The 26,808-nt window shown below is 38.8% G+C and overlaps 3 protein-coding genes across 3 annotated transcripts; 1 reads left to right on the forward strand and 2 right to left on the reverse strand.

The window, feature by feature from the left end:
- Positions 1-395: 395 nt before the first annotated feature.
- LOC122652736 (uncharacterized methyltransferase At2g41040, chloroplastic) lies at positions 396-19,463 on the reverse strand. Its single transcript, XM_043846562.1, has 9 exons — positions 19,237-19,463; positions 17,986-18,086; positions 17,748-17,888; positions 15,769-15,850; positions 15,277-15,470; positions 13,197-13,308; positions 8,171-8,272; positions 915-1,061; positions 396-755 (listed from the first exon to the last, which is right to left on the reverse strand). The coding sequence occupies exons 1-8, from the start codon at positions 19,402-19,404 to the stop codon at positions 921-923; spliced, it is 1,041 nt and encodes a 346-aa protein (XP_043702497.1). The 5' UTR covers positions 19,405-19,463; the 3' UTR covers positions 396-755; positions 915-920.
- Positions 19,464-19,771: 308 nt separating this feature from the next.
- LOC122653201 (protein CHLORORESPIRATORY REDUCTION 6, chloroplastic-like) lies at positions 19,772-21,413 on the forward strand. The gene is made up of 4 exons (XM_043847147.1): positions 19,772-19,995; positions 20,296-20,427; positions 20,556-20,761; positions 20,837-21,413. The coding sequence occupies exons 1-4, from the start codon at positions 19,788-19,790 to the stop codon at positions 21,038-21,040; spliced, it is 750 nt and encodes a 249-aa protein (XP_043703082.1). The 5' UTR covers positions 19,772-19,787; the 3' UTR covers positions 21,041-21,413.
- A 305-nt stretch (positions 21,414-21,718) lies between these two features.
- Positions 21,719-26,496, reverse strand: LOC122650045 (E3 ubiquitin-protein ligase MBR1-like). Its single transcript, XM_043843342.1, has 6 exons — positions 26,411-26,496; positions 25,808-25,997; positions 24,744-25,412; positions 22,681-22,779; positions 22,455-22,595; positions 21,719-22,343 (listed from the first exon to the last, which is right to left on the reverse strand). The coding sequence occupies exons 1-6, from the start codon at positions 26,461-26,463 to the stop codon at positions 22,185-22,187; spliced, it is 1,311 nt and encodes a 436-aa protein (XP_043699277.1). The 5' UTR covers positions 26,464-26,496; the 3' UTR covers positions 21,719-22,184.
- Between the last annotated feature and the right edge of the window lie 312 nt (positions 26,497-26,808).

The raw sequence follows: 26,808 nt of genomic DNA on the forward strand, positions 1-26,808 counted from the left end.
GGTCCAGCTGATTGCAAACTCAAGTCAGCTCTAGCCATTGTTGGTATAATACAATTTCAAGTTGAACTAGTTTGGTCAACTAAGTGAAGAATCTGAGCTTAGAGTTTTGGTTTAAAGGAACACAATCTATGAAAGTGTGCATGCAACTTAACAAAATTCCCCAAAAGAGGGACCTTATATGCAACCAGAATAGAGACCAACTGATACAATTATTAACTGGTCTGTCATCATACCCTGAGATGTTTCATAGCACCCACTACACTATTACACATGGTAAGGTACATACGAATTCACCCTCCAAGATTTGATGATTCCTTTGTAGAAGGAGGCACTCCAAGAAATTCTAACTTTATTCTTCCAGGTCAAATCATGAAGGAATTGTCCAATGCTCTACAAAATTTATAAGAGAATGAAAAACACGAGGAGGTTTTGGCTGTGTATGGTCTTCTAACTACTACAAATTTCAATGTAATTGTATTTGCTCAGCTTACCAGACCAAAGCATGCTGGTAACACACATGTGTGGAGTCCTATTTATAACCCAGCACAACCAACTTAAGGATCTGAGTTGATGAGTTGAATTTGGGTCGAGCCTGGCCCAACTTGCACCTTCCCTGCAATTTGTTGGGCTTGGCCTGACAGCAGAACACAGACATCTGACTCAATTGAATTAGGTCTGACTGATGTAGACCCTAACCAAACAAAATTGGAGTTCACCCTTGCTTCAGTTCTTTGATTATTTATGTTGTGTAGCCTCTGCAACAAAATTTAACCTTTCAAGGCATTGTATTCTCCAACCATAAAAAATAATAGATACATTGTACAATAAATTTTTGATAATATATAGCGTACAAAAAATTAACAAGGAACAATATATGAATTGTAGAAAAAGGGTATTGTTGTAATGGAGCCAACCTTGTCTCAAGGCTTCTGCGCAGAAAACATAATGAAGGATTGCTGTACTTTGCTGCTATAGTTAGTAAGACCACAGGATGTGCACAAGTCCTCAATCTCATTTTCAGTCAGATAGCTATAGCTGCTGTTTTCCAGCTGCAAAATAGTCTGCCATTGATCACAAAACAATCAAACTTGAGTCCCTTAAACAAATGGACTAGAATTCTTAGAATTGGTTTGGCCCTAAGGACAGTATACAATCCAGCCGCAAACATGAGGCATACACATGGGGGGTGTGACAATGGTCTAGCCCGGAATCTCTTCCAAGCCAAAAATCAATCAACTCGGATTGTAGTCAGTTGAAACTATTCTATTCTTTTGGCCAGTCAGAAAAAGATATACAAAAATTACCAAAATTTGGAATAAAAAATCTCAAGCACAAGATAATCTTTTAAAGGGATATATTATATAATCGATTCTGGGTCTTTCCCTGTTTCACATGCCATACATACGTTAATATGGGGGCTAAGACACAGTCCATCAGATTTTACAGTATACTCCACAGGGATGTGACATGTTGGCATGAGTGGTAGGCCTTGCTCTTCGAAATGAAAATGGGTAGAAACTTGGATAGGTTTGTCGACCTGACATTGCCTGAAAACTTGGATTGGGTTTTCAGATTACAGGCTGGACCGCGGTTGGGATATCAACATCTCAGGTCCATTGGGTTGGCCCAGGTAGCGTAATACAAGCCATTTGCTGCTGTTTTCTTTATTTTTTAGTTATTTTCTATGTTACTAGTTAGAATAACTTTCTACAAGTGCCGTATGGGGGTGGGGGGGGATATGGCCGAGAGGGGGCGATGGTACATAGGACTCCTCCCCTCCCTCACCCTGTGTCATGTACTTTAAAATTTGAAATAAGGAAAAGAATAGTAAGCTTGATATTTAAAATAAATTTAGCACATCAAAAGCATAGGTAGGTCACCTTGTTTTGTTTAGTAGAATGTTGACCTTTGCACCACTTGAGGACCTATCTAACCAACTAAAATTGTTGGATGGATAGGGTACATTCGGACGAACACGATGCAAAATTTTCAGTTATTTCAATTGAATCATCCTTCCATATATTGACCTTTTTTTCCTTGTATTTGCAACAGTCCAATTTTTTTTCGGGTAATTTACACATACCACCCCTGAGGTTTAACGAAAGTATGATTTTACCCCCAGTTTTGGAAAATTCTGCGTACCCCCCTGAGGTTTACAAATGTTAACAAATAAATCCATTCCGTCAGTTCATGATTAACAGTGTTAAAATCAAAGGGTAAAGTTACAAAAATACCCCTTCAAGAAAAAAAAAAAACAAAAACAAAAACAAAAACCTGCAACTCATCTTCCCCATTCGATTTGAGAAAGATGAGTTGCAGGTATCCTTGAGTCTTGGATGTGAGTTTAAGTGTTTTAGGTTCTGAAAATATCGAAGGTTGTATTTCTTGTAAGATCTGAATATCTGCTTGTGAAGATTTGGTTCGGTTTTGGAATTCTGAAGATCCTTCCGGTTCTTTGTTGTCGTGTTTTGAAGATCTGCACTGAAAATCGTGATTTTTCTGTAAAGAGTTAGAGGATTTGACCTTTAGCATTTATTAGAGAGTTAATAGTTTAAAACAATTAAGATCTGGCTGTTGAAGGCGTTTGGATTATTCTCGAAGGATGAACAATGGATTTTTTTGGGGGTTCTATGAATCAATAATCAAATCCAGCTTTGGGCTTTAGATGACTTTTAACTTTAAAATTAAAAGTTTTGTCGGAATCATTATCTATGGTTTTGAAATTTTCAGAGTAGTTTGAAACTAAGATCGAAGGATATGAAGTTTTAAAATCACTTGCCAGAATTTTCAATTCAATTCCCCTTCTCTCAGTTCTCACATCCAATTTGCCAATGCACAGAACTTGATAAAATGAAAGGAGAGAAGTGATAACGAAGTGGTGATGCCAGTAGTTTCTTGAAGAACATCAACACTGAACCTAGATGCCCCTCTCTTCATCCCAGCAGCTTTCCGCCAAATAGAGGATTTCGCAGCAGAGTGGTGGGAGTTGGTAAAGACCTCTACATGGTTTTGTGACCACTGGCTTTCACAACATCAGGAAGAAGCCTACAGCTTCATCAACAACTCTATTGATGAGATGACGAGGACATAGCAAATTTGTTGCCAGATTCACTCGATCAACAACTCCATTGATGTTGTAAATTTGTTCAGATTGGCCAATAAGTTTTTAAAGGACATGAGAGCTTGCAACTCATCTTCCCTTTTTTTCAAACCCTAAATGATTTGGGGAAGATGAGTTGCAGGTTTTTTTTTCTTTTCTTGAAGGGGTATTTTTGTAACTTTAACCCTTTAGTTTAACACTGTCAGTCATGAACTGACGGAATGGGTTTATTTGTTAACGTTTGTAAACCTCAGGGGGGTACGCAGAATTTTCCAAAACTGGGGGGTAAAATCATACTTTCGTTAAACCTCAGGGGTGGCATGTGTAAATTACCCTTTTTTTCTGAAATTAGACTTCTCCTTTCATATTTTGCCACATGAAAATCTGTGTGGGATAAAACTCACCATAAGAATACTGGAGGGCAGGGCCTATTTTATACCAAATGTTGGTCCACCTACAACAATACATAAGATAGTGGGAAGCACCCATGTATGTAGTGGGATTACTACGAAATTGAACACCCACTATGATAGTGCATTATCCTAGAACTTCGATGCATCCATGCCCCCCCTGATGTAGTCCTAGGTAGGAGTAATCCCACTAGGAACCAGGGTAATAGGATCAATAGCAAAAGGAACTAAGGGGGCTGCTGGTTCAGCAGTTACAATAAGACAGCAGTGTAGTTTTAGGTCAAAATTCTAAGGTTAGGGTAAAGTAATGGGAAAATAGTTTATAGGATTAAACTAGGCAGGTTTTAAAGGTCTTAATGAACTAGGTTTGGTTAGATTTGAATAAGTTTTTAAATTTCAGAAATTTTAGGTTTAGGGTTTCGGGTTTTGGGAATGAAGGGGGAGATGAGATTTAGGGTTTAGAGCTGGAATTTGGGCTGGAGCTTAAGATCGAGTGTTAAGGGCAATGTAGGGGTGGTTCGGTTGTAATATTGAATGATTTGGATGGTTGGATAGGTCTAGGTAAGTGTTAGGGTTTTTGGGTCTTAATGGGGAAGAGGGGGATTAGGGTTTAGCTGTTGGAATGGGGGCAGAATGGGGATCGAGTGAAGGAGATGGCCTGCTGGAACTATGGTGTAAAATTGGAACAAATCTGATGGTGGGAAGGGGCTGGACAGGATAATTAGGGTTTAAAACAATTAAGGTTTAAGGGGAATCGATCAGGGTTAGGTTGGATGGAGAAGAAGAAGAAGGAAACTTGTAGGGAATTAAAAATAACTCACTGGTTTGATCTCCTTCAAAGGCAACAGCAGCTTGTGGTAGCTTGATAGCAGAAAAAGGACCTCTCGATCTACAAGATGCAAGGAGTCGCCGGAATCCACCAGCCCTCACCTTGATATTACTCACAAGGCAACCTTGATATTACTCACAAGGCACACTCACGATGGAGCAAAGGCAGCAAGCATAAAGCTGAGTTTTTATTATTCAAAATTCGTATTCCATACTTGGCCCCCTTACAACCTTATATAAAAGACTCAAAATTAGACTCCTACACTAAAAAGGAAGGGCCTAACCCAATCCTTAACCTATTAGGCAACTTAAACTAACTAGGAAACTAAAATACTAAAAGAATTAGACTCAAAACATGGCTGGACTTATAGAGTCCTAATCCAGCCCAACTTACATCACATGACCACTTAAGTTGTCACATGACCACTTAAGTTGTCACATGACCACTTAACCAACTCACATGATCACTTAAATTGAACCAATTGGTTGCAACCAATTTGAACTGGTTCAATTAAAAAACATAAAAATAAACGAAGTATTGGGCTAATCCCGTATGCAACCTATGTACTTCTAGTTTAGGCTCACTAAAGTGGCCTAATACATAGAAAACCCTTGGAAACAAAGGCCCAACATGTATATAACCCAACCCTAGGCCTATTTCTAAAGAAATAAGCCAAATTCTATGATGAACCTGCATCAACTCTCCCCAACTTGAAAAAATTCGTCCTCGCATTTTGCAGTGATGGGGGGGGGGGGGGAATCAACATGTGATCAGCTGCTTTGACCATCCCCAAACAAAATTCCGATAAGGCAGGAACATTGGGGATAAAGTCTTCAATGTGTGGAGCTTTCTCTTCGAAGAACCATAGTGGCATAACAAACTCTATGTGTTCTTTCTTTGAATCAGCAGCAACTGTCAATGTCTCATCCATAGAGCCTTCAGTGTTAGCAACCTTCTCATCTAATGCATGAGATACAAGCTCCACCTCTTCAAGAACAACATCTTGAAGGTCATTGTTTTCCTTTGGAATGCTCTCAATCAACTTTTCATCTTCTACTGTTTCAGCTTTGTCTACTTTGTTCTCTTCAATGTATACCTCTTCAGTAGAATCTTCTACAATTGTGTTTTGGACCTCCACATCAATTTGATGGCCGAGCTTCTCAATTATGATCTCAACTACTGATGCAGTTTGGTCTACTTGAATTTCTTTAGCTATTAGTTCTTGAATCTCTTCAACACAAACTGCCTTCGTAGAATCTTCTGTTGGTACATCCGTCATTGGTGAAACTTCAAACACAATCGATGCCACTTGCGTTTGAGTTGACATGTTCGGCAATCCCTGTGGCTGTACAGTCGATGTGGTCACCTTTGGTTGTAACCCTTTTAGAGTAAACAAATGGTATAGACGGTGTCGATCAGGTAGGACACATGAGTTATTTTCAGGTTCAATCCAACCTTGTCGCTTGTCCAACCAATTACAACCTACTGCAATAACGCTCCTTAGAGATGGTACTGGCTTACACCAAGCACCGTCCGAGTATAAGGAACATTCAAATTCAACAAAGACTTGACCTGTAGGCATGATGCAAATCTCTCCTGACTGTGACAACATATCCACCACGGATTGTGAAATAATATTGTTACGTCGCCTCTCATCAACAATTAATATGGCTATGCTCCCATTGGGTAGACGAACTCGGGTCTTAAAAACGAATGAAGGTGGGTCTTTCGAGGCTTGGTTGGAGCTTCCCTCTGCCATAGCTCTGATACCAATTTGATGTAGTCCTAGGTAGGAGTAATCCCACCAAGAACCAGGGTAATAGGAAAAATAGCAAAAGGAACTAAGGGGGCTGCTGGTTCAGCAGTTACAATAAGACAGCAGTGTAGTTTTAGGTCAAAATTCTAAGGTTAGGGTAAAGTAATGGGAAAATAGTTTATATGATTAAACTAGGCAGGTTTTAAAGGTATTAATGAACTAGGTTTGGTTAGATTTGAATAAGTTTTTAAATTTCAGAAATTTTAGGTTTAGGGTTTCGGGTTTTGGGAATGAAGGGGGAGATGAGATTTAGGGTTTAGAGCTGGAATTTGAGCTGGAGCTTAAGATCGAGTGTTAAGGGCAATGTAGGGGTGGTTCGGTTGTAATATTGAATGATTTGGATGGTTGGATAGGTCTAGGTAAGTTTTAGGGTTTTTAGGTCTTAATGGGGAAGAGGGGGATTAGGGTTTAGCTGTTGGAATGGGGGCAGAATGGGGATCGAGTGACGGAGATGGCCTGCTGGAACTATGGTGTAAAATTGGAACAGATCTGATGGTGGGAAGGGGCTGGACAGGATAATTAGGGTTTAAAACAATTAAGGTTTAAGGGGAATCGATCAGGGTTAGGTTGGATGGAGAAGAAGAAGAAGGAAACTTGCAGGGAATTAAAAATAACTCACTGATTTGATCTCCTTCAAAGGCAACAGCAGCTTGTTGTAGCTTGATAGCAGAAAAAGGACCTCCCGATCTACAAGATGCAAGGAGTCGCCGGAATCCACCAACCCTCACCTTGATATTACTCACAAGGTACACTCACGATGGAGCAAAGGCAGCAAGCATAAAGCTGAGTTTTTATTAATCAAAATTCGTATTCCATACTTGGCCCCCTTACAACCTTATATAAAAGACTCAAAATTAGACTCCTACACTAAAAAGGAAGGGCCTAACCCAATCCTTAACCTATTAGGCAACTTGAACTAACTAGGAAACTAAAATACTAAAAGAAATAGACTCAAAACATGGCTGGACTTATAGAGTCCTAATCCAGCCCAACTTACATCATATGACCACTTAAGTTGTCACATGACCACTTAACCAAGTCACATGATCACTTAAATTGAACCAATTGGATGCAACCAATTTGAACCGGTTCAATTAAAAAACATAAAAATAAACGAAGTATTGGGCTAATCCCGTATGCAACCTATGTACCCCTAGTTGAGGCTCATTAAAGTGGCCTAATACATAGAAAACCCTTGGGAACAAAGGCCCAACATGTATATAACCCAACCCTAGGCTTATTTCTAAAGAAATAAGCCAAATTCTATGATGAACCTGCATCACCCCCCCCCCCCCTGAAACAAAGTTTCTGGCTCCACCCCTGCTTTTCTGTTTGTTGTCCCTCTCTTTATAGAAATCTTTGAGTCTTTTGGGCCATTCATTTTGTGGGATTGGTCTTTCATCCTGCATGATATGCTACGAGAAAGCCGTTTGAGGTGGCATGGCCATGTTCAAAGAAGGCCTTTGGATGCCCCAGTACAGAGTGATTTTATTCAGATTGAAGGAACTAAAAGAGCCAGGGAGCAGACCTAAAATGACCTTAGGAGAAGTGGTGAGGAAAGACATGCATAGCTTAGGCCTTCTATCAAGTATAACCTCGAACAAAGCTGATTGGAAGGCAAGGATCCATGTAGCCAACCCCATTTAGTTGGGATAAGGCTGAGTTGGAGTTGGAGTTGTTGTTGTTGTTGTTGGTTTTTCATCCTGCATAATATGGAATGCTCGGCAAGCCTATCTAAGGGGTTCAGCCACTCTCTAGAGAGATTGCATCCTAGAAATTGAACTATCTTATAATTTATTTTTTTTTTTTTTTTGGAGGGCGGGGGGGGCATTGAATTATTTAATTAATTCAGATTATAAAATTGGTACATTGGATCTATTACCCATCCAAGGAGTTGTACAATCTTTGGACACCATTTGGGTGCCCCTCCTGGAATACACAATAGTGTGAAAATAAAGATATCGTTTCCTGTAGAAAACATTCAGGAAGTATGGAATATAAAGAAAGACAAATACCTGTCTGTAGGGTCTCAAGAATGAATTATTGAAGGCATTTGACAGAAAAGTAGTTCCTACAAAGACCCCGCCACTTCGCAAGATACGACAAATTTCAGAAACCTGGTCAAAAGATGCAAGTAATAATATCAATAGTCACAATAAGCTTTGTAGCAGTTTTACATTGGAATCAAAGTCTGAGTCAACCATAAAAACATATCAGACTTCAAGAAGAGAGCATGTAAGACCAAAATGGGAATACAGAATAGCTGAGGCACATAAATGGACAAATACAATAACATAATTGAGAGAACTTAATAGCAGCACTAATAAGTGAAAAGATGAGATGAAGTAGATTGAGATTGATTGACAGATGCAGAGAACCAATAAATGCATCAATACGGAATGATATGGCACAAGTTGATGCTGTTAAGATTATAGTGGGAGGCCAAAAATTATGACTTGCATTGAAGTGGTGAGAAAGACTTTAGTGGTCATGAGTCAACATCTGGCCAAAAAAACAGTGAAATGGAAAACTAAATTCATTCATCCAAGCCCAAATAGTCAGGCTAAGGATTAGTTGAGTTGCTTGACTTATACAAGACCACATTATGGCAAAAAAGAAAGAAACAGATACTTGCCATGCAAAGAAGTGTTTCCATTGCTTTGAGATATAAAACAAAAGGAGTTATCTCTCTCAATATTATTCAGAGCTCCGTAGTTGCTGGCAGGAGCTTGATCACTATACAAATTATCAGCCCACCAATGCCACTGATATTGCTGCCTACCGCAAACATGTTGACAAAATTCGAGTTTATGATTTTTTGGCCGGTCTCAACATTGAATATGATCAGATTCAAGTACAGATTCTCAGCAGAGATTCTTTCCCTACTCTGGAGCAGTCTTCTGCATTGGTTCATATTGAGTACAGCCGCCATTCAGCTATACTCCACCCTTCACCTACAGATCAATCGGCTTTACATATTGGGTCTGGTTCGAGTACTACCACTGTTGACACCTCCAAATCTGTTAAGGAGCCTGTCAAGTGTTAACATTGTGGTAAGCAGTGACACACTAAGGCCACTTGTTGGGAGTTACATGGGAAGTCCATTGATTTTGAAGCAAATCGCAAACGTGGTGATGGTGGCAAGGGACGTGGTCAGCCTACTGCTAAGGCAAATCAAACCGACATCATTGCAGCCCCTCCTACAGACACTGTCCTATCTCTGGAAGAACTTCAAGCTTTCCGTCAGATGTTAAAGGCCTCTTCTGCCTCCTCTGCCCAGTCTTCTACAGCTGCTGCCCCTTCTGGTTCTGTTTCTAACTTTGCCTCAGGTATTCCTATTGGTAGTCATTGTGCATCGGCAATCTCCAATTCTTGGATCATTGACTCTGGTACCATTGGCCATATGACAGGTTCTTCTACCCTTTTTCATCAGTACTATCCTTCATCCGGGAAAGACACTGTCCAAGTGGCAAATGGGTCTCTTTTTTCTATATCTGGAAAGGGATCTATTTGTTGCTCTCCTAGTCTTACTTTAATCTCTGTTTTGCATGTTCCTTCTTTCTTTACTAATTTATTGTCTATTAGTAGTCTTACTAAGGACCTAAATTGCAAAGTAACATTTAACCCTCCCATTGTGTCTTACAGGATCTGGTAACAAGGAAGACGATTGGGGTTGGTAAAGTGCATGGTGGTCTCTACTTGTTTAATAGTGGTTCACAGACTTCTGTTGTCGTTCCCTCTCACACTCATTAGTTACATTCTGTCTCTTCTGACTTATATCAGTGGCATCGTAGGCTAGGACATCCCCCCATTGGGACTTTATCTTATTTGTTTCCCCAGCTAGTTAATAATTGTAATAAGGATGAGTTTTTTTGTGAAGCCTGTGTTTTGGCTAAACAGACTCGTTCTAGTCACTCCCCATTAAATAAAAGAAGTCTTTCTCATTTTACTTCATTCTGATGTATGGGGTCCTGCCCGGAAAGCCACTATTTCTGGTCATAGATGGTCACTTTTATTGATTGTTATAGTCGCACCACCTGGGTGTATATGATGCAGCACAAGAATGCAGTATTTTGTTGTTTTTCAGCTTTTCCACAAGTTATTTCAGACTCAATTTAATGCCTCTGAAAATTCTCTGCAATGACAATGGCAAAGAATACATGGAGGGTCAATTTAAAAAATATATGGCTGATCATGGGATTCTTCATCAAACCAGTTGTGTCAACACACCTCCTCAAAATGGTGTGGCTGAGAGAAAAAAATCGCCACCTCCTAGAAATGGCTCGCGCCTTGATGTTTGACCGAAATGTCCCTTCCTAGTACTGGAGTGATGTTATTCTCATTGCTGCCTACTTGATCAACCGTTTCGTTTGCCCAATCGGGTTCTAAACTTTCTTGCTCCGGTTGATGTCCTCCAGGGTTCTTCCTCCTTTCTTGTTCCCCCAAAAGTTTTCGATTCTGTTTGCTATGCTCGCCATCATCACTCCCATGGGAAGCTGGATCCTCGTGGAGTCAACTGTATCTTTCTGGGTTATTCTGCAACTCAAAAAGGCTACAAGTGCTATCATCCTCTAACAAGATGTGTCCTAGTATCCATGGACGTCATCTTCCATAAGTCCTTAGCCTACTATTCATCGTCACCTATTCAGGGGAGTTTGACACAGCTGGTGAAGATGTTCCAATTTTACCTGCTGATCCTACCCCATTACCTGCAATTTTACCTGTTGATCCTACCCCATTACCTGCAATTTTACCTGTTGATCCTACCCCATTACTTGCTACTCCTTCCAATGTTCCAATTCAGGGGAGCAGGTGCCAGATCAGGTTCATGTTCAAGAAGAAGCTTCTTTGGATACAATTCATGGGAGCAGAAATACAGGGTAGACTTGGTCATCCAAATCTTTGTGTCTTCACTTGAACTCCTAAGAAGCAAGTTGAAACCACCACTACTACGGCGCCTTTACTCATCCCATCGCCATCCTTTGAGCCTGAGCCTACTACTCTGTCTGATAAGTATTCTTCTTCTCTTGAGTTTCCTATTACTGTTCATAAAGGTATTCGGACATGTACCCAACATCCCATATCTCATGTTGTTTCCTATGATTCTCTTTCTCCTTCCTATCATGTTTTTGTGTCCTTTCCTTTGTTTTTATTCCACAGAAGTGGCAAGAGGCTTTTGCAAATACAAAATGGAAAGCAGCTATGGTGGAAGAGATGAAAGCCATAGGAAAAAATAACACTTGGGACCTTGTTATTCTTCCTCAAGGGAAAAGGCCAGTTGGATGTAAATGGGTGTTTGTAGTCAGGCAGAAGATGGATGAAACGGTTGATAAGTACAAAGCAAGACCTATGGCCAAGGGTTTTACTCAAACTTATGGGATCGACTACCAAGAGACCTTTGCTCCTGTTGCGAAATTGAGTAATGTTCATGTATTATTATTATGTGTTGTAAATTTTGGGTTGGATTTGCAGCAGTTTGATGTCAAGAATGCTTTCCTTCATGGAGAGCTTGAGGAGGAAGTGTATATGGAGATTCCTCCATGTTTTTCATCTGACAAAACTCATGGGAAAGTTTGAAAACTGAAGCGTGCACTGCAAATGAGGCCCTAGGGAGGTGAAAGGTACCTCTTGGGCAATTCTAGCAAGCATAGCCACATCCCAGATGGTGGCTTGATGAGAGAGAAACGAAAGGATGAAGGAGAGCCTGGCGGTAACCTTGTCTTGAGCTTCTAGGTGTTTAAATAGACTTTCACAACCCCCAAACCTCCTCCATTAGGCCTTGTGTTGGACAATAGAACTCTATTAGATCTTCTAAATGTATTATCTTACATAGTATAGCCTCTATTGGAACTCTATACCTTTCTAGGGTTTCAAAGACAGGTATAGAGGAAATGTAAGCTTAGTCGACTCTCAAACCAAGCTTTGATACCAAGTTAGAAATCAAGTATGGATTGATTCAATTAAGGAACAAAGAAGTAAGAGCTAAAAAGAGAAGAGAAGGAGGAGAAGTAAAGAAGAAGAGATGAGAGAACCGTAAGGAGAGAGAATCGAATTCTCTCCCCTATATTGTTCATTAACTATTTCATGGGAATTACATATGCCTCCCTACGGAGGTAAAAGGTCAAAAAGGAAAAAGATAAAATTACAACTCAACACTCCTATTACATAAACCGGTGGCTAAAGTACCCCTATTACATAAACTCTAACAGTTTATTATAATATAAACATGCTGCCCTAATGTATGGTGCGGAATGTTGGGCACTTAAGAAGTGTCATATAAATAAACTAAATGCAATGGAGATGAGAATGTTGAGATTGATGTGTGCAAAATTAGGAAGGATAAAGTAAGGAATGACCATATTAGAGCTTATTAGGGAGTAGCCCCAATACATGATAAGCTTCAAGAAAGTCATTTGAGGTGGCATGGCCGTGTTCAACAGAGGCCTTGGGATGCTCCAGTATGGAGATTGGAGGAGTAATTCGATTAAGATTTAAGGAACCAAAAGAGTTAGGGGCAGGCCTAAAATGACCCTAGGAGAAGTGGTGGGGAAAGGCATGCATAGCTTAGGCCTTGTATCAAGTATGACCTCAAATAGAGCTGACTGGATGGCAAGGATCCATGTGGCCGACCCAATTTAGTTGGGATAAGGCTGAGTAGTTGTTGTTGTTTATTATAATATAAACTTTGCATAATTACAAGTAAGGACAATAACCCCAAAAGCAACTAAGGACAACACTTATGAAGAATTACAAATAACCCCTTGACTGGAAAAGTCTCATTATGAAACATCCTAACAGTATATTATCAACACTATTATTGGTAGTTTATGGGCTCATGGAGATGTCACTGGATTGGACCATTATCTGGATCTAATTAATTTCATTCAAAATAGACAAGAAGGTCGAAATGATTGTAGACTAGATTACAATGAAAAAAACAAGCATCACTAAAAGCAATAAAAGAAAATTAGTAAAATTCAACCAAAAAAATTATTAAGAAAATTGACATATAGAAGTCAAGGAGGGCAATAAAATACTTACTGCATTGGAAGGAGACGGCCAGCAATGCAATGCTGCACCAGCATGAACAGCATCAACTGAACCTGACGAAAAAGGAAGCCTAGAAACATCTGCCCTGACCAGAGCAAGGTTGCTGCACATCACAATTAAAGCATATACCATGAAATGTTATAATACAGATAAATCACATAAATGGGCTCATTTTATTAGAAATAAGCCTTGGGTTGGGTTATTTATGTAGTGGGCCTTTGGTCTAATGGATTTTTATTCTAATAGGCTACTTTAAAAAGAGAGTCCTCCAATGCACGAGGCTCCCGCTATTGCCGGGTCTGGGAGGGGCAAATGTACGAGAATCACTTTAATGAGCCCAAAATATGGGTAGGAAGTAGGCATACGAAATTTACTTTACTAGTTTAGTTTGAGTATTTTATTTTAGGGAAAAAGTTCTCTGTCCGGGATTGTGGCCTACGCCAGCACTCCCATGAGTCTATCTCTCTCCTCCCCATGTGAAAAGACATCTCTGCCCCCTTGTTTTAAGGAGGAGAGAGATAGACACATGGGAGTGCTGGTGCAGGCCACACTTCCGTACAGAAAACTGCTTCCCTTTATTTTATTATGAAAATGTTATTTCTTTATTTTTAAGGAATGGATAGAGTCTTGCATGAAATGAATAGAGTTTTAATCATGTGGGACATTTATTCTGTCTAGTTATCTAATATAGAGTTTTATTTTTGTGGGACACTAATCCCAGATTTAGTGGGAGAGTGCTTCGAAGAGAGACAAGCAAAAGATCGAAGAAGAAATGAGGTTCGAACTGCTTCTGTTGATCAAAAACAATCTCTGCCCAAGGTGTAGAGACTACTTCGGTGACTCACCGAAGAGGCGAGAGACCTATTTTCACACTTTTTTCCTTTCCTATTGTAAGTACACTTTTAGTTTCTATTTAAATGATGTAAGGCCATAGAGCCCCCACGATTTTATCAATGAAGAAAGCTCTTGCTTTCCAAAGTTCTGTGGTGAATCAGAATTCTGTTGTGGTGATTCAATAGGTTGGTTGGTGGTGATTCTTGTTATTGGTGAAGGTTGATCTCAGTTTTAATCCAAAAAGTACTGTTGATTCTTTGGCGAGCTGTTTTGCCTTTGAAACGCGCAAAAACAGCCAAAAAGTGCATACATCAGCGCCAACGGCACCGACTCCTGAAGAGATCTTCGATTTGATATAATATTCACCCTATGTTGGTTTGTACCTCGGACCAGACCGGGTGGCCTTCTAGGGGCAGTTTTGTACTTTCGTGGGTAAGGGTTTTCTCTATATTGTAACACGTGAAAACGCTATATATAGTAGTTATCTCTTTGAGAGATGTTGAGAGGTTTTGTAATTTTCTTCATCGAAATAATGGATCTGGACTATCGCTCAGCCATGGATGTAGCCTACCTTCTTGGGGGTGAACCATGTAAATTGCTGTCTTGTGTGTGTGTGCTTTCTCTTTTCTCTTTTTCTTTTGCAAATCATCATTCTGCTGCATTGTTTTTTCCTAACAATTCTCAGGTTATATCCTCTCTTCTTCCTATCTTCTCTCTTTCTAGTTGCTGAAACTCAGGTCAATACAGAATTTGTTCAGTTTCTGATTTACTTGTTTGAGTACTTATACTCTACTTGGTTGTTGAACATTCACATTTAATCCGCCTTAGTGCTCAAGCAAGTTCAGCATATTCTGACCATCGAATGCTCTTGTTCTTGAGTTTCCTTGTTCAAGTGGAACTCTTCAATCTCCCAATTCAACCATCAGAATTGGCTGAGATTTTAGTATGTTGTTCCCTTAGTAAAACATACCCTTCGACCAGCATATTGGCCAGATCTGACAATTTGATCTTCTGATATTTGAAATCTCTCAAATAGGTTCCTACTTTCCTGCGATTTTGGAAATTTCTATTGGTTTCTACTCCTAATGTCCTAGGTGACTTAGAACCACATTATGTTGTTATTTTCTTCCAGTGGACATATAGTTCTTTAGAAATCAAACAGATAAAGCACTATGGATGTGTACAACAGAACCTCGCTATCTCCACTCTCAAGAATTGGAGGCAGAAAAACACTTACGAAGTTAAAATAGTGTCATCTTTCTTAATGAAATCATAGCATTGGCGAAGCATATTCTCAGAAAAGTCCAATGCAATAACTCCAGAGTAAGTCCCAGACTTGGCAAATTTTCTTGAAAACAAGCCACTCCCACAGCTCACATCTACAAGAAGACCACCTTCTGCAGGTTTGAAGTATTCCTGAGCCATTTTGAACTGCATGGAATCAATAAGGTCATATAATTAGTGCCCGAAACAGGACAACTGCAGAACAGATAAGAGAAACTACCTACCATATCAAGATACTTCAATATGCTTCATGGACTCATTTACATTCAACAAAATTGCCTATTGAAAAACCTTTTCTTTTGGAGCAGGGGGGCTTCTCAGGATATCCATACGTATAAATGGTAAATTCCCTTTGTAAGAATCATTATGAATATTATATATTGCATTCAAATTTTTACTATGACCTAGAAAAATAGCATCAGAAAACCAAAAGCAACAAGAATACCTCTTCATCAGGACCAGGAAAGCCACTCCGATTAAAATTTTGGCGCCACCCTCTCTCATACAAGAACGAAACAATTGGGCTCCTAGCATAAACGAAGGCAGAAATGCAGAAATGCAGAAATGAAAGTTACAACATTAGCAGTTACTAGCATGGATTACATGTCAAAAAAAAGTCTCCAATTCCAAAGAAAAGATGTCCGTTGATTTCAACATAGAGACACTGTAGCAGTTTAATCAAACTACAATATTGGAACTTGGTCAGTAAGCTACAATGAATTTTTAGTGAATACATTTTACAAAACTTGTAACTCTGCAAATGTTTTACTTGTGCACTGCCACATGCACAAGATGAAAACAAGTTTATCATCAAAGGCAACATATATTAGAACTAAGTTCTCTTTTTAATTGAATGCCTCATTTTTTTGAAGAAAGGGAAATCCCAACCACCATAAAAAAGAAATAACATAGCTGATTACTCTGAGCAAAAAGCAAAATGAAAGCAAAAAACCTCTCGTCCTCATATCATTGGAGGTCAAGACCCAACATACATAGATGGTCTATTAACCCATCCTATGATAACTCATTTACAAAGGAATTTGAAATATAGAGTTCAAAGTTGAGGTGTAATTTGTGCTTTCCTGAGCATGTGACAAAATCTCCAATGGCCACTACTAGAAAAGGATAACCATCCAATAACCGTAGAGGAGTCTCTGACCCATCTCTAGAAAGGGCACCCCAACAATATTTGTGTTTCTTATTTCTCTGAAAAGTGAAAACCCTCTCAAGCTGAGAATCACAATATCACACCAAAAAAATGCATATGGAAAATGAATCACCCTCAAAATAAGTGCTCCATCTTTAGATTTGACTCATTTTTGTTCTTCATCAAGAATGAATGTACTTCATTTTTCTTTTCTTCTTTGGTCTTCCATAGTAATCCATAAGAAAGATGACGACAGTCTCATTGATTACCAGAAAAGGTGAAATAACTTCCTTACTTTACCAGACAACTATCTATCAATGAATATAAATTATTCCTCAAATACATGTAGACAAATATTCTCTACTTGCATAAGCAGGACTGGCAGGACTGGCATTACTCCAGCGGAAAAGTTTCTACCTTAAATAAATCAAGTTCCAGTCCCCAATGAAATGAGAATGTTTCCCACCACATAAATTCAAAAGGAACTAGCTAAACCATAATATTACAGGCAAATTCAGTTTGCACAAGAAACACATTCCCACTGCTTTAACTTGTAACGAGAGAGGCACTATGTTCTATTTCTTTATGGTTTTCAAGAATTATTGTAAAATCTGCATCATGTTCTAATCAGCAGCCAATCAACCCAAATTAACATGGCTCATGGACTGCTACATATGAAAACCTAGATATCATCTTCCATGAAATAGAAGGGAATGAATAACATGAAGGCTGAAAAGTTTCATCTATATAAGGTGGGGGATACTTTTGTACAAGGTGAAGCAAGCAATCCGTGCATTTATTCAACAAATGGCAGAATCTACGTCACGTAAAGGAGATCAAGAGTAGTTCTGATTTTTGTCGATCCAAAAAAAAAGTGTTGTAACTTTCTACTTCCTGCTAGTCCTGGAATTCATATCCAAACAAACATGGAGAATGATGTTACTTCAAAGCAAGAATTCTGTTTTTTTTTTCCCCTTTGGAGGGGGTGGGGGAATCAAGAATTCAGGATAAATTTCAGCATTAAAATATACAGATTACATTTATGGAAGCAAAATGGTCAGACACTCTGTAAATATATGTAATCTAAAATATTTGAATAGAAAAATGGTCATGTTGCAAACCACCCAATTTCTAATCCTTGAAATACTATATAATCGCTAGAGTTCACTAAATGAATTAAACATCAGAACATGAAGGTACAGAATTAATTACGTAGCTCAGGATTTATCTTCATTCAATGCATAAAGATATTTAAAGTAAAACCAGATTTCTCATACCTGAATAGCTCAGTTCTATTTGGTTTGAATTCAGTGTAGCTCTTTGCTCCAGAAGTAACAGTGAGATCCAAATACACATCCTTGCTGGAGTATGCCTTGCTACATTGTTGACACTTGAAACCAGATCTGTAGATTGCTGGCCTGCAGTTTACACAATTCTTAGTCAGATGAAACAGGGTCAAACATCTGAAGAAAATAAGTTAAATTTCTGCACATTTCACTGCATATCGCTACTTACAAGTTTAGACCTGGAGGGCCCTTTCTTATCAGTGGTTCATAACAAATTGGGCATGCAAACAAGTCAAGTTCCAAAGCACTTTTTTGATGAGTGCTTGAATCCTGAAAATGAAAATTGTTATCCATCCGAATATTATTTTGAATGGGAACAATTAATCCCAAGGAGCAAGTAATGGTTGAAGAAAAAAATTCTTACATACCAGCAGTAAATACTGTATGTATAATGAGGACAAGGGACATCAGCTAGGCAGAACTCTAGATTTCTGCTGCCCAAAGGTCTTGAAGGCTTGGGAGGATTGAAAAAAACAATTCAAAAGAAACTGAGAAGATACCTAATGGATTAAACATGCAATAGATGGCCATCTTTAACCCAATCTCTAGAACAACATTTGCAAAACCTCTTCAAATTGAAGCATTTTCTATTAAACTCGAACTGAAATCCACAAGAGCACAACTATAGTGCGACCACTTCTAAGAAACGCATGCCATAATCAGTGTTCCTCGCAAACCCCAAGGTTGTCAGGCCCTACTCGTTTATTTATCCAAATTCCATGTCTCCAACATGGCAACATAATAACAATTCTCTGACATGTGAAACTAGTGAGGGGAGCAAATGATCATAGATTCATAGTGAAATGTCTATGCTTCAGATTTTAAGAACCTATAATTCAACCAAAGTTCTCAGCTTCTCTTGTAAGAAATAAAGTAAGAATAAAACATCCCAAACTATCAATGGGCACAGCCTTCTATTTTGTAAGAGAAGATGAATATTGCATTGGTGACCGCTAGAATGAAACAATTTCATTTTAAAATCCCAAAGAATTGAATCCTTCAGGTGATAATACAGGATGGACTCATAACGTACTAAATCATCAAAGAGAGATGCACATGATCCTGGAAAAGAAAATAAATGCAAAGGAAGGAATAAAATCATCATGGAAACCTGTCACGCATAACTACGTAACTATGTCAGGAATTAAGATCGAAGAAGTCTATGAATTTATGTGGTTATTACGTGTTACAGAGCATATATACTGCAGTTATCGCAGCATTCTTTAAAACTGAGCATCAATAAATTAAACCAGCCCTTTGAAGCTCCTCTCTCTTGAGAGGGATAAAAGATGACATAAATGAAGCAATCTAAACTCCTTAAGTCAATCAATAGCATGAAGCACAATTCAATACTAAACATTAAGAATAAAAATCAATCAAAAATGGTGAAAAAGAAATCTTCAGAGGAAAGCATCAATACCGGTTCAATAGCGACTGAAGAGCTAGCTCGGATTCTGGAGGGAGAACGGAGTGAGTGACTACCCCGGAGAGGAGAACGACATCGTAGATCGTAAGAAGAGGGAGGGTATTGAGGGAAGACATGGAAGCGGAGAGGGCAAAGCGACATAGCTGCCACCATCGTCATCATTGAATTGCAGAGCTTTGCGTTCTTTTCTCTTCTCCGCTCTGTTCACTTCGTCTTTCTGCATTTTTAAATGTGGATGTTGAAATGTTGCGAAAGGGGAAGTGCATTACTCTATTAAGATCCTAAAAAACAAGTGTACATCTACCGGACACGTGGCAGTACTGAAGCCGGATCAAAAAGTCATCAGTTGGATGAAACTCCACCATCCGATTCGTTTTAAAATAATCAGAGATAGAAGTCACTGTGGGGCCTACTTAACGAGCGGGGTATTTTAGTCAATTGGAGAGCGGCAAGGAAAACGGATAGGAGAACTTGAACGCAGGGTCATTAACTAACATGTCGAAAACTACCTGTCTCTCTCTCTCTCTCTCTCTCTCTCTCCTCCCATGGCTGCCTCCCCAATCTTCTTTCCCCTTCTTCATTCGTTGAAACAGAACATTCCCTCCCTCAAACAATGGCTTTCCTGCAAACCCATTTCGAGTACAATCACTTCTCTTCCATCTTCACAGTTGGGTCGACGGCAGGAAATTGTGGTCTTTGTTGCTTTCAACCCATCGGGGAATTTTGACCTCTCCCTCCATGATGAAGATGATGGTAAAATTATTATTTGCTTTTCATTTTCCGATTGAATGCTTTTGTTTTGAATGATGTATGCAGTTTTATATTTTCCTCAGTTTTCACAGAGTTTTGGTTTTATTTCTGAAATTTCAGTAAGTAAGAAATGAACTATAAAAGATGTAGAACTGCATATATCCTTCAAATCATACTAATCAAACCAGGAAAACCTGAACTAGATTCTTTCTGTTTCATCATCTGATCCAATTTGAAAACTACTGTTCTACATTAGAATCTCGGCACTATATCAGATTTTACTAAATGAACTCTGATTGACAGATATTCCTAAAGTTCCACCTCCAATGCCTCCAGCAGAAGGACGATTGGAGATAGTTATCGATGATGATATCATTCGGCACCTTGACCTGTCACCTATTTGCAGAGCTGATGGATTTATCTCACTTTCATCAGGTAAGTAAGCCTTCATTTTGTCTAAAACTTATGGAGAAACAGAACTCCTATTTCCTTGAATACCGGTTTGCACGTATGGAATTTTTCTGAATGCCCATTATGAACATCTACACTTGGTACCGTAACAGAGCCAAAAGAGCTTCTGGAACGAAAGGTCGGATTTACCATAAACTACACAAGAGAAGATCCACATGATCTTCGAGAACTATCTGAATTTCCAGATATAAGACTATGGTTCCTGAGGCTTGATACTACCTACCCATGGCTGCCCGTCGTATTGGATTGGCGTGCTGGAGAGCTTGCTCGTTATGCAGCTATGTTGGTTCCTCACCAGGTATTAGTTGCAAGAGAGAGAGAGAGAGAAAGAGAGGATGCCTTCAGCTCTAATTCCTAAATTTTCTGTTGACAGACAAGCATGAGAATGGGAATTGTGTTCAATCCAGAGGCCTTGGAATTGTTTGTCATGAGGAAAGTATTTATTGTGTACTCTTGGTTGAAGCAACATAATGTCCCAAAACCCAAGTTGAAGACAACTGACATGGCTAGAATGCTTGGATTTGGTATAGGAGATGAACTATTTGATTTGGTTGACTCATACCCTATACCATTATGATCAAGGATGCCTGCAACTCCAAAATTTAATTTCAAGCTTCATGATAGCTCTCAAACATCACCTTTGAAGAGGAATTTGATCAACACTCTGAAGGCCTGCCTGCAGTGCAGAGTATGGAGGCCAAGCAGAGGAGATGGTAACACAAAAAACTTATTCAGCAAGAAGTATAGTTTTGATGACAAAAGAATCTTAGAAAACTTCTCCAAAAAATGTCAAATATATTTCCATTTGGTAAGAATAGGAAGCCTCCACCTGATCTCTCAATGAAGAGCTTTTGGAACAAAAACCACTTAATTCAATTTTAACTTGCACTCCATTGAAGAATTGGGCTCCTTTTTTAGGAGAAATCATAAGTTTATGTTTCAAATATCTACATAAATTTCTATTCTCTGCTGTTTTGGGAACTTATGTGATAATAAATCTTTCTATTTTTATTAGTTAAAGACGAAAGATGAATGATTCAAGATTTCTTCCTCTTTTTCTTTCACTTACACTGAGAAAATGAGAAATGAATTCAAAACCTTACTGTGTTGAAAGTTTCCAAAACATTCAGATGAAATTTGGAACATTGGAAGTTCAATGATATCTACATTTTTTTAAGAAATTCAAAATAGTACTTTTTGTTCATTGTATGGACTTACAATATTACAGTTTATTTTTTTTTTTAATGAAAATTACAATATTACAGTTGGTTGAATAAAAACTATTACCAGAGTGACACCATGAGAATATTCTGAGCAAAGAATACTAAGTTGAATCATCACATATTGACTTTTTAGTTTCAAAATGATATGACAAAGTACCACTCCTGTATCCATTTGAGTACTTGAATTCACCATACAGCCAAAAAGTCTTTCTTAGGAACTCCTTTGTTTGTAGCTGCTAAACCTTCCATCTGGTACTACTTGGTATTCTATGCTTAAGGATACCTGAGAATCATGACGGCTTGAGCCTATGATGGAGCCAACATTGACCAGTCTAAAACTTGTTCACCAAGAAATCTGCACGCACATTATTCCTAATCAATTAACAATATGAATGAAGAATGGTGACAAAAAAAAATTAATGTAAATGCTCAATTCTTACCACATGAGACAATTTCCTACCGCAAAGGAATAAAGTTGAGATAAGATTATCTGTTAGACTACGAGTTTATGGGCGTATTGGGGATTAAGGTAGTCAGACCAGTGGATTTGCATATAGGGCAGAGGTTTTTGCATATTAGCCATTGCTTGATACAAGCACTGTGAAAGTCATGTCCACAGTCCAGAACACCCAGCTCATCCTCCTCCACATACTCGTCCTGTAATTAAAGCCAGTGCACCAATGTCCTGTCGTTCTTAGTTTTCTGCAAGGACCTATGAGAAGTTTAAACATTCAATTGAAATAGCTGAGAAAGTAGAAAATACGGTACCTGACAAATACTGCACGATACCTTCAGAGAATTCTCTTCTGTGAATAAGAAATATTTTTTAAGTTTTAGATATTCGATAATTACTTCTTCAGACAGCCCTGTGCTTACATTCCCTATATGATCTTCCAAAGCCAGTAACTCCTAAGGAAGATCCAGAGACATAACATGAAAAATGGGAAAAAAATAAGTGGATCACACTTCATAGAGAAAGATGAATGGATATTACCTCATAAGACATGTTATCCACATCTAGCTGCATATCTCCATAATGGTCTTGCAAATTAGCTACATCAGATGATGGTGATTGACTAAGAATCAGAATATCCTGCTTATGATCAGTGGGTGCTTGTAAGCCAATTCGAACCAGCAAAAATTGTAAATGTACATTAAATAATTTACAATAAGTTTTTAATCACGGGAAAATAAACAAAAAAAAATTACTAAGATTAGGAAAAACTAGAACTGACAAGCATGAGATCTTATAAGATTCATATATGATTCGAAGATTCTGACATCTAGATGAACACAATGCATCTAGCATAAAATTAACAAAATATCGACTGTGAAGTGTGAACACTTTAAAATGATTATTTTGTTTCGTGACTGATTCTTTCCCCAAACTGTGTCAATTTATTGCCACAATTCTTTCACGTCAATAGTGCATCATGTGTACAAGTAAACGTAAACCACATGGGTTTCTTTTTTTTTGTTGTGGGGGGGGGGGGGGGGGTTACTGCAGTAAACAATTCAAAGACCTTTTTGTTCTTACCCAGAACATCTATTGAAGACAATGGATTCATCACAAGTTTTGCAGGAAAGGATCATACTTAAATATAAATTTTCTACATAACCTTTTAGAGACCATAATTAATTTACTCATTTTGAAAATGAAACCAATCCTTCCATTATCAACTGCCATCTGTTAATGTTGCTCTTAATGTTGGATGTGAAGTTTCTGTCAGTTAATCCTTTCTCCCAGGTAACTATAGTTAAAATGGTGAATGTCTTTTAAGCAAAACATCAGGACAGGGGGAAATGTAGAGGGAAACCACATATGCCAAAGCCTAAATGGATCATATGCAGGAGATGTCATAGACAAAAGAAATTAAAAAAAAAATGTGGTGCTGCAATTAGTGATAGCATTTATGATCACAGACCTCTGACAGTAGTATTACCTGCCATGTGCAATGGGGGCTGCTGGTATGGCTTCTGTAGTGCACAAGAGGCTGCCATGGTGCATGTCATACCCCAAGACTGCAGTTAGGCAGCCCCCATGGAACATGGCCTACGCAAGTTGCAGCTACAGCTTATAAAGGGCCAGTTGGAGCCCATTGACCATACATAACATTATTTGAGGCTTTGCAATAGCAACGCTACCTAACTGGCCAGGTCTGATGGCTACAATAGCAATTTGCATATACTGCTTTAACTGTGTTTCCAGCAGCAAATCTAGCCCAGTAAACAGATGTGTCTTGTGGAATAATAAATGGACTCATTGTGGCTTGGCAACTTGTGTAAATTGGATGTACTAGTTGCTGGTGGATATCAAATGTGTCTCAGCTCCATAATTGTAGGGTCTCAGATTCAACTTTGATACAATACATTACATTGGGTGTTCAAGTTATTTCAAAATCCCAGCAAGGTTAGCCCATTGTAAAAACTGAGTTATGCTTATATTGTCTCTACACTGTTAATTATTACTGTGGTTTGTGTATGTTATACTGTGCATGACTGAACAGCAGGTGTTGGCTTAGAAATGGAGACATAATTAGTTCTGAACCAAAATGGGATGTGAAGTGGATTAGTTTGATTCTCTTTGACTCTCTATCTTTCAGGAAGAGTGAACTTTGAAGCTTCCTAATAAAAAGGGCATACCCAGTGCATGAGGCTCCTGCCACTGAGGGGTCTGGGGAGGGTCATAATGTAGGCAGCCTTACCCCTGCTTCGCAGAGAGGCTGCTTCCTAATATGAACATTAATGAAATCCAAAATGCTTTCAGATGTGGCTGCATATCCTAGTCGGAAGGAGACAGTCACTGGAAAAGGATTTGGTTTTACATGAACGTAAAGCATGAGACACGAGTGACTGCAATTTAGAAGATAAAATGTTGCAAAAGCTACAGGGCTACAGTATACCTTGAACTAACAAAAGTGAAATTAATTGTGGAGGTCTTTCTTTTTGCAAGACGTTGGGGAATGAAGACATCCATTTTTCCTTTATGCATTACATATATTGAGTTAGAAAATAGCTCAGTATAGAGCTGTCTATCACAGAGAGGAAAAGACAAACCTCAGATGCTAGCCTGAATTGTGCTCCACTACTGGCTGTTAACATCCTTAATAAAATTGAACCTGCTATAACGCCAGTTTCCAGCCTCTGGATGAAAAGAACAGATTGTAGATATTGCTGCCTTAGAGGATCAAGATCACTCTCTAACCCTACTTCATCAAAAGGCAAGGAAGGAATTTGGGGAAGTTCAGGAGATAAGGTATTTCCACTCCTGGAGCTAAATCCAATGGCGGGAAGGAAGGACCTGTGGATCACAGCTGGAACACCACGAGGAATTCGAGGAAGAGGACGGCGGCTACGAATTACCCAACTGAAAGATTGTTGCTGGCAACTTACTGTACGGGATTCTACCTGAGAACCTGAAAAAGTGCTTCCAATAATCTCAATTATATTCGATAATGGAGGTTGTGGAATTTCTGTGATGCCTCTCTCTGTAATTGTCTCTGGTAATGGTGTAGGGTCCCTTCTGGAAATGACCACAGCAGTGGATGAACTAGCACCCATTGAATTATATCCTGGGCTTGATCTCACATGGGGTAGAACTTGTGCAGGATCTGATATGTGCACTGAACACAAGTCTTCTGGCAGTGAACTTGAACTGGACCATTCTGAAGTTTGACCGACTAACTGTTCAAATGGGAGTGATCTTTCATAAGAGGATGAACAAATCTGCAGGAAGACAGAGCCAAAATTGAGTCAAACTAGAGGTATGAATTGAGAGAAAGCAACCTGGATCTTTTCTGATTAAAGCTTTTAACCATGTATTAGTCTCAGTGGATATGGAGTGATTGTACTGAACCTGGTCTGTACAAATTAATCAAATCCTGGTTGACACAGATCCATCAAAAGTAAGTTAAATAAAGTCTGAATGACTCCCAAGTCTCAAACAAGTTGTCATGGACTTTGAACTACCCATCATACCATTGTTAGGGCTGAATTACGGTTCTAATGGCATAAATCCTAACATGTAGCAGATTCATAAGTGCAAGATCTTTCTTTTCTTTTTTCTATTTTTTGTAGTAAATAAAATGCAAATAACATAATTTATACCAGGAAAGACTCACATGATCAGATTTATTATGAACCCTCTTAGATCCAAGGAGAGAAAGTAATCCAAGTTCATCATCCAACTGAAACAAACTTGGATTTCCATCCAGAGGCTGATCAGAAACACCTTCAAAGTTCCTATCATTGCTTTCAGATGTATCACCCTGTAAGCTCCTTGTAGTGTTGTTACCTCTTCTTCTTCCACTTCTACATTTTGAAAAGAGGGGGCGGGGAATGAAGTTATGAATTTTTCTGATTCAACAACTGGTGAACAACAAATATATTGAGAAGAGAAAACATTGAACACAGAACTGTTGTGAAAATAATGAAATATTCAGAAATATTTCACGCTGAAAATAATGAAATATTTTGTCCAATGAAAACAACCAGTAAAGTAGAACCCAACTTGACTACTGTTAATTATGCAGTCTTCTCTGGAGTTCCCCCCCCCCCCCCCATTCAAGCCCATTTTTATTGCTCACAAGCTACAACAGTGATAACCAGATATGAAGGATAGAATAAAAATTTTAAAATCAGATACCTTGGTACTTCAAGGGCGATCATAATCCATGGACTAAAATTCAAATTGAATTAGAATAAAGAAGAAAAAACTCACTTACATTGATTGATTTTGGGGGTTCTCTCCATGCGGCAGCTGAGAAGGTCGATACATGATTTCTGTACAAGGAATGAATGATCTGCGAGAGAGAGATGGATTGACCGGGGGAGAAAATAAAGCAGCTCAAGTCATATTGTGAATCAAAGTGAATATAGGAGGGAATTTAGTTATGGGCGGGTATGGTTAAGCGGTTGTAATGGCGGGGGATTTGCAACGGAAATTAACGACCAGGAGAAACGGGAACCAACGGCCTCCGAAGAATTTCGCCATTTGCCTATTTTTAGAGGGCAATTTTGGTGATTTCATGTTTTTTGTTTGAAAGAGAGAACACGCCAGAAGCTTCTTGCAATCTGGATGTATTCTGGTAAGATTCAATCTCTTTGATAATTTGACTCGGAC

Source organism: Telopea speciosissima, chromosome 2 (assembly GCF_018873765.1).
Source record: "Telopea speciosissima isolate NSW1024214 ecotype Mountain lineage chromosome 2, Tspe_v1, whole genome shotgun sequence".
Classification (NCBI taxonomy): Eukaryota; Viridiplantae; Streptophyta; class Magnoliopsida; order Proteales; family Proteaceae; genus Telopea; species Telopea speciosissima.

Coding starts and splice junctions, on each gene's coding strand:
- LOC122652736 (XM_043846562.1), bottom strand. CDS start 19,404: ATGATGACGATGGTGGCAGCTATGTCGCTTTGCCCTCTCCGCTTCCAT. Junction 15,851..17,747: donor AATAGAACTGAGCTATTCAG/GTATGAGAAATC, acceptor CGTTTATGCTAG/GAGCCCAATTGTTTCGTTCT. Junction 15,471..15,768: donor TTCCTGGTCCTGATGAAGAG/GTATTCTTGTTG, acceptor GATTCCATGCAG/TTCAAAATGGCTCAGGAATA.
- LOC122653201 (XM_043847147.1), top strand. CDS start 19,788: ATGGCTGCCTCCCCAATCTTCTTTCCCCTTCTTCATTCGTTGAAACAG. Junction 19,996..20,295: donor CCTCCATGATGAAGATGATG/GTAAAATTATTA, acceptor TCTGATTGACAG/ATATTCCTAAAGTTCCACCT. Junction 20,762..20,836: donor CTATGTTGGTTCCTCACCAG/GTATTAGTTGCA, acceptor TTCTGTTGACAG/ACAAGCATGAGAATGGGAAT.
- LOC122650045 (XM_043843342.1), bottom strand. CDS start 26,463: ATGTATCGACCTTCTCAGCTGCCGCATGGAGAGAACCCCCAAAATCAA. Junction 22,596..22,680: donor TGGATAACATGTCTTATGAG/GTAATATCCATT, acceptor GATCTTCCTTAG/GAGTTACTGGCTTTGGAAGA. Junction 22,344..22,454: donor TATCGTGCAGTATTTGTCAG/GTACCGTATTTT, acceptor CTTTAATTACAG/GACGAGTATGTGGAGGAGGA.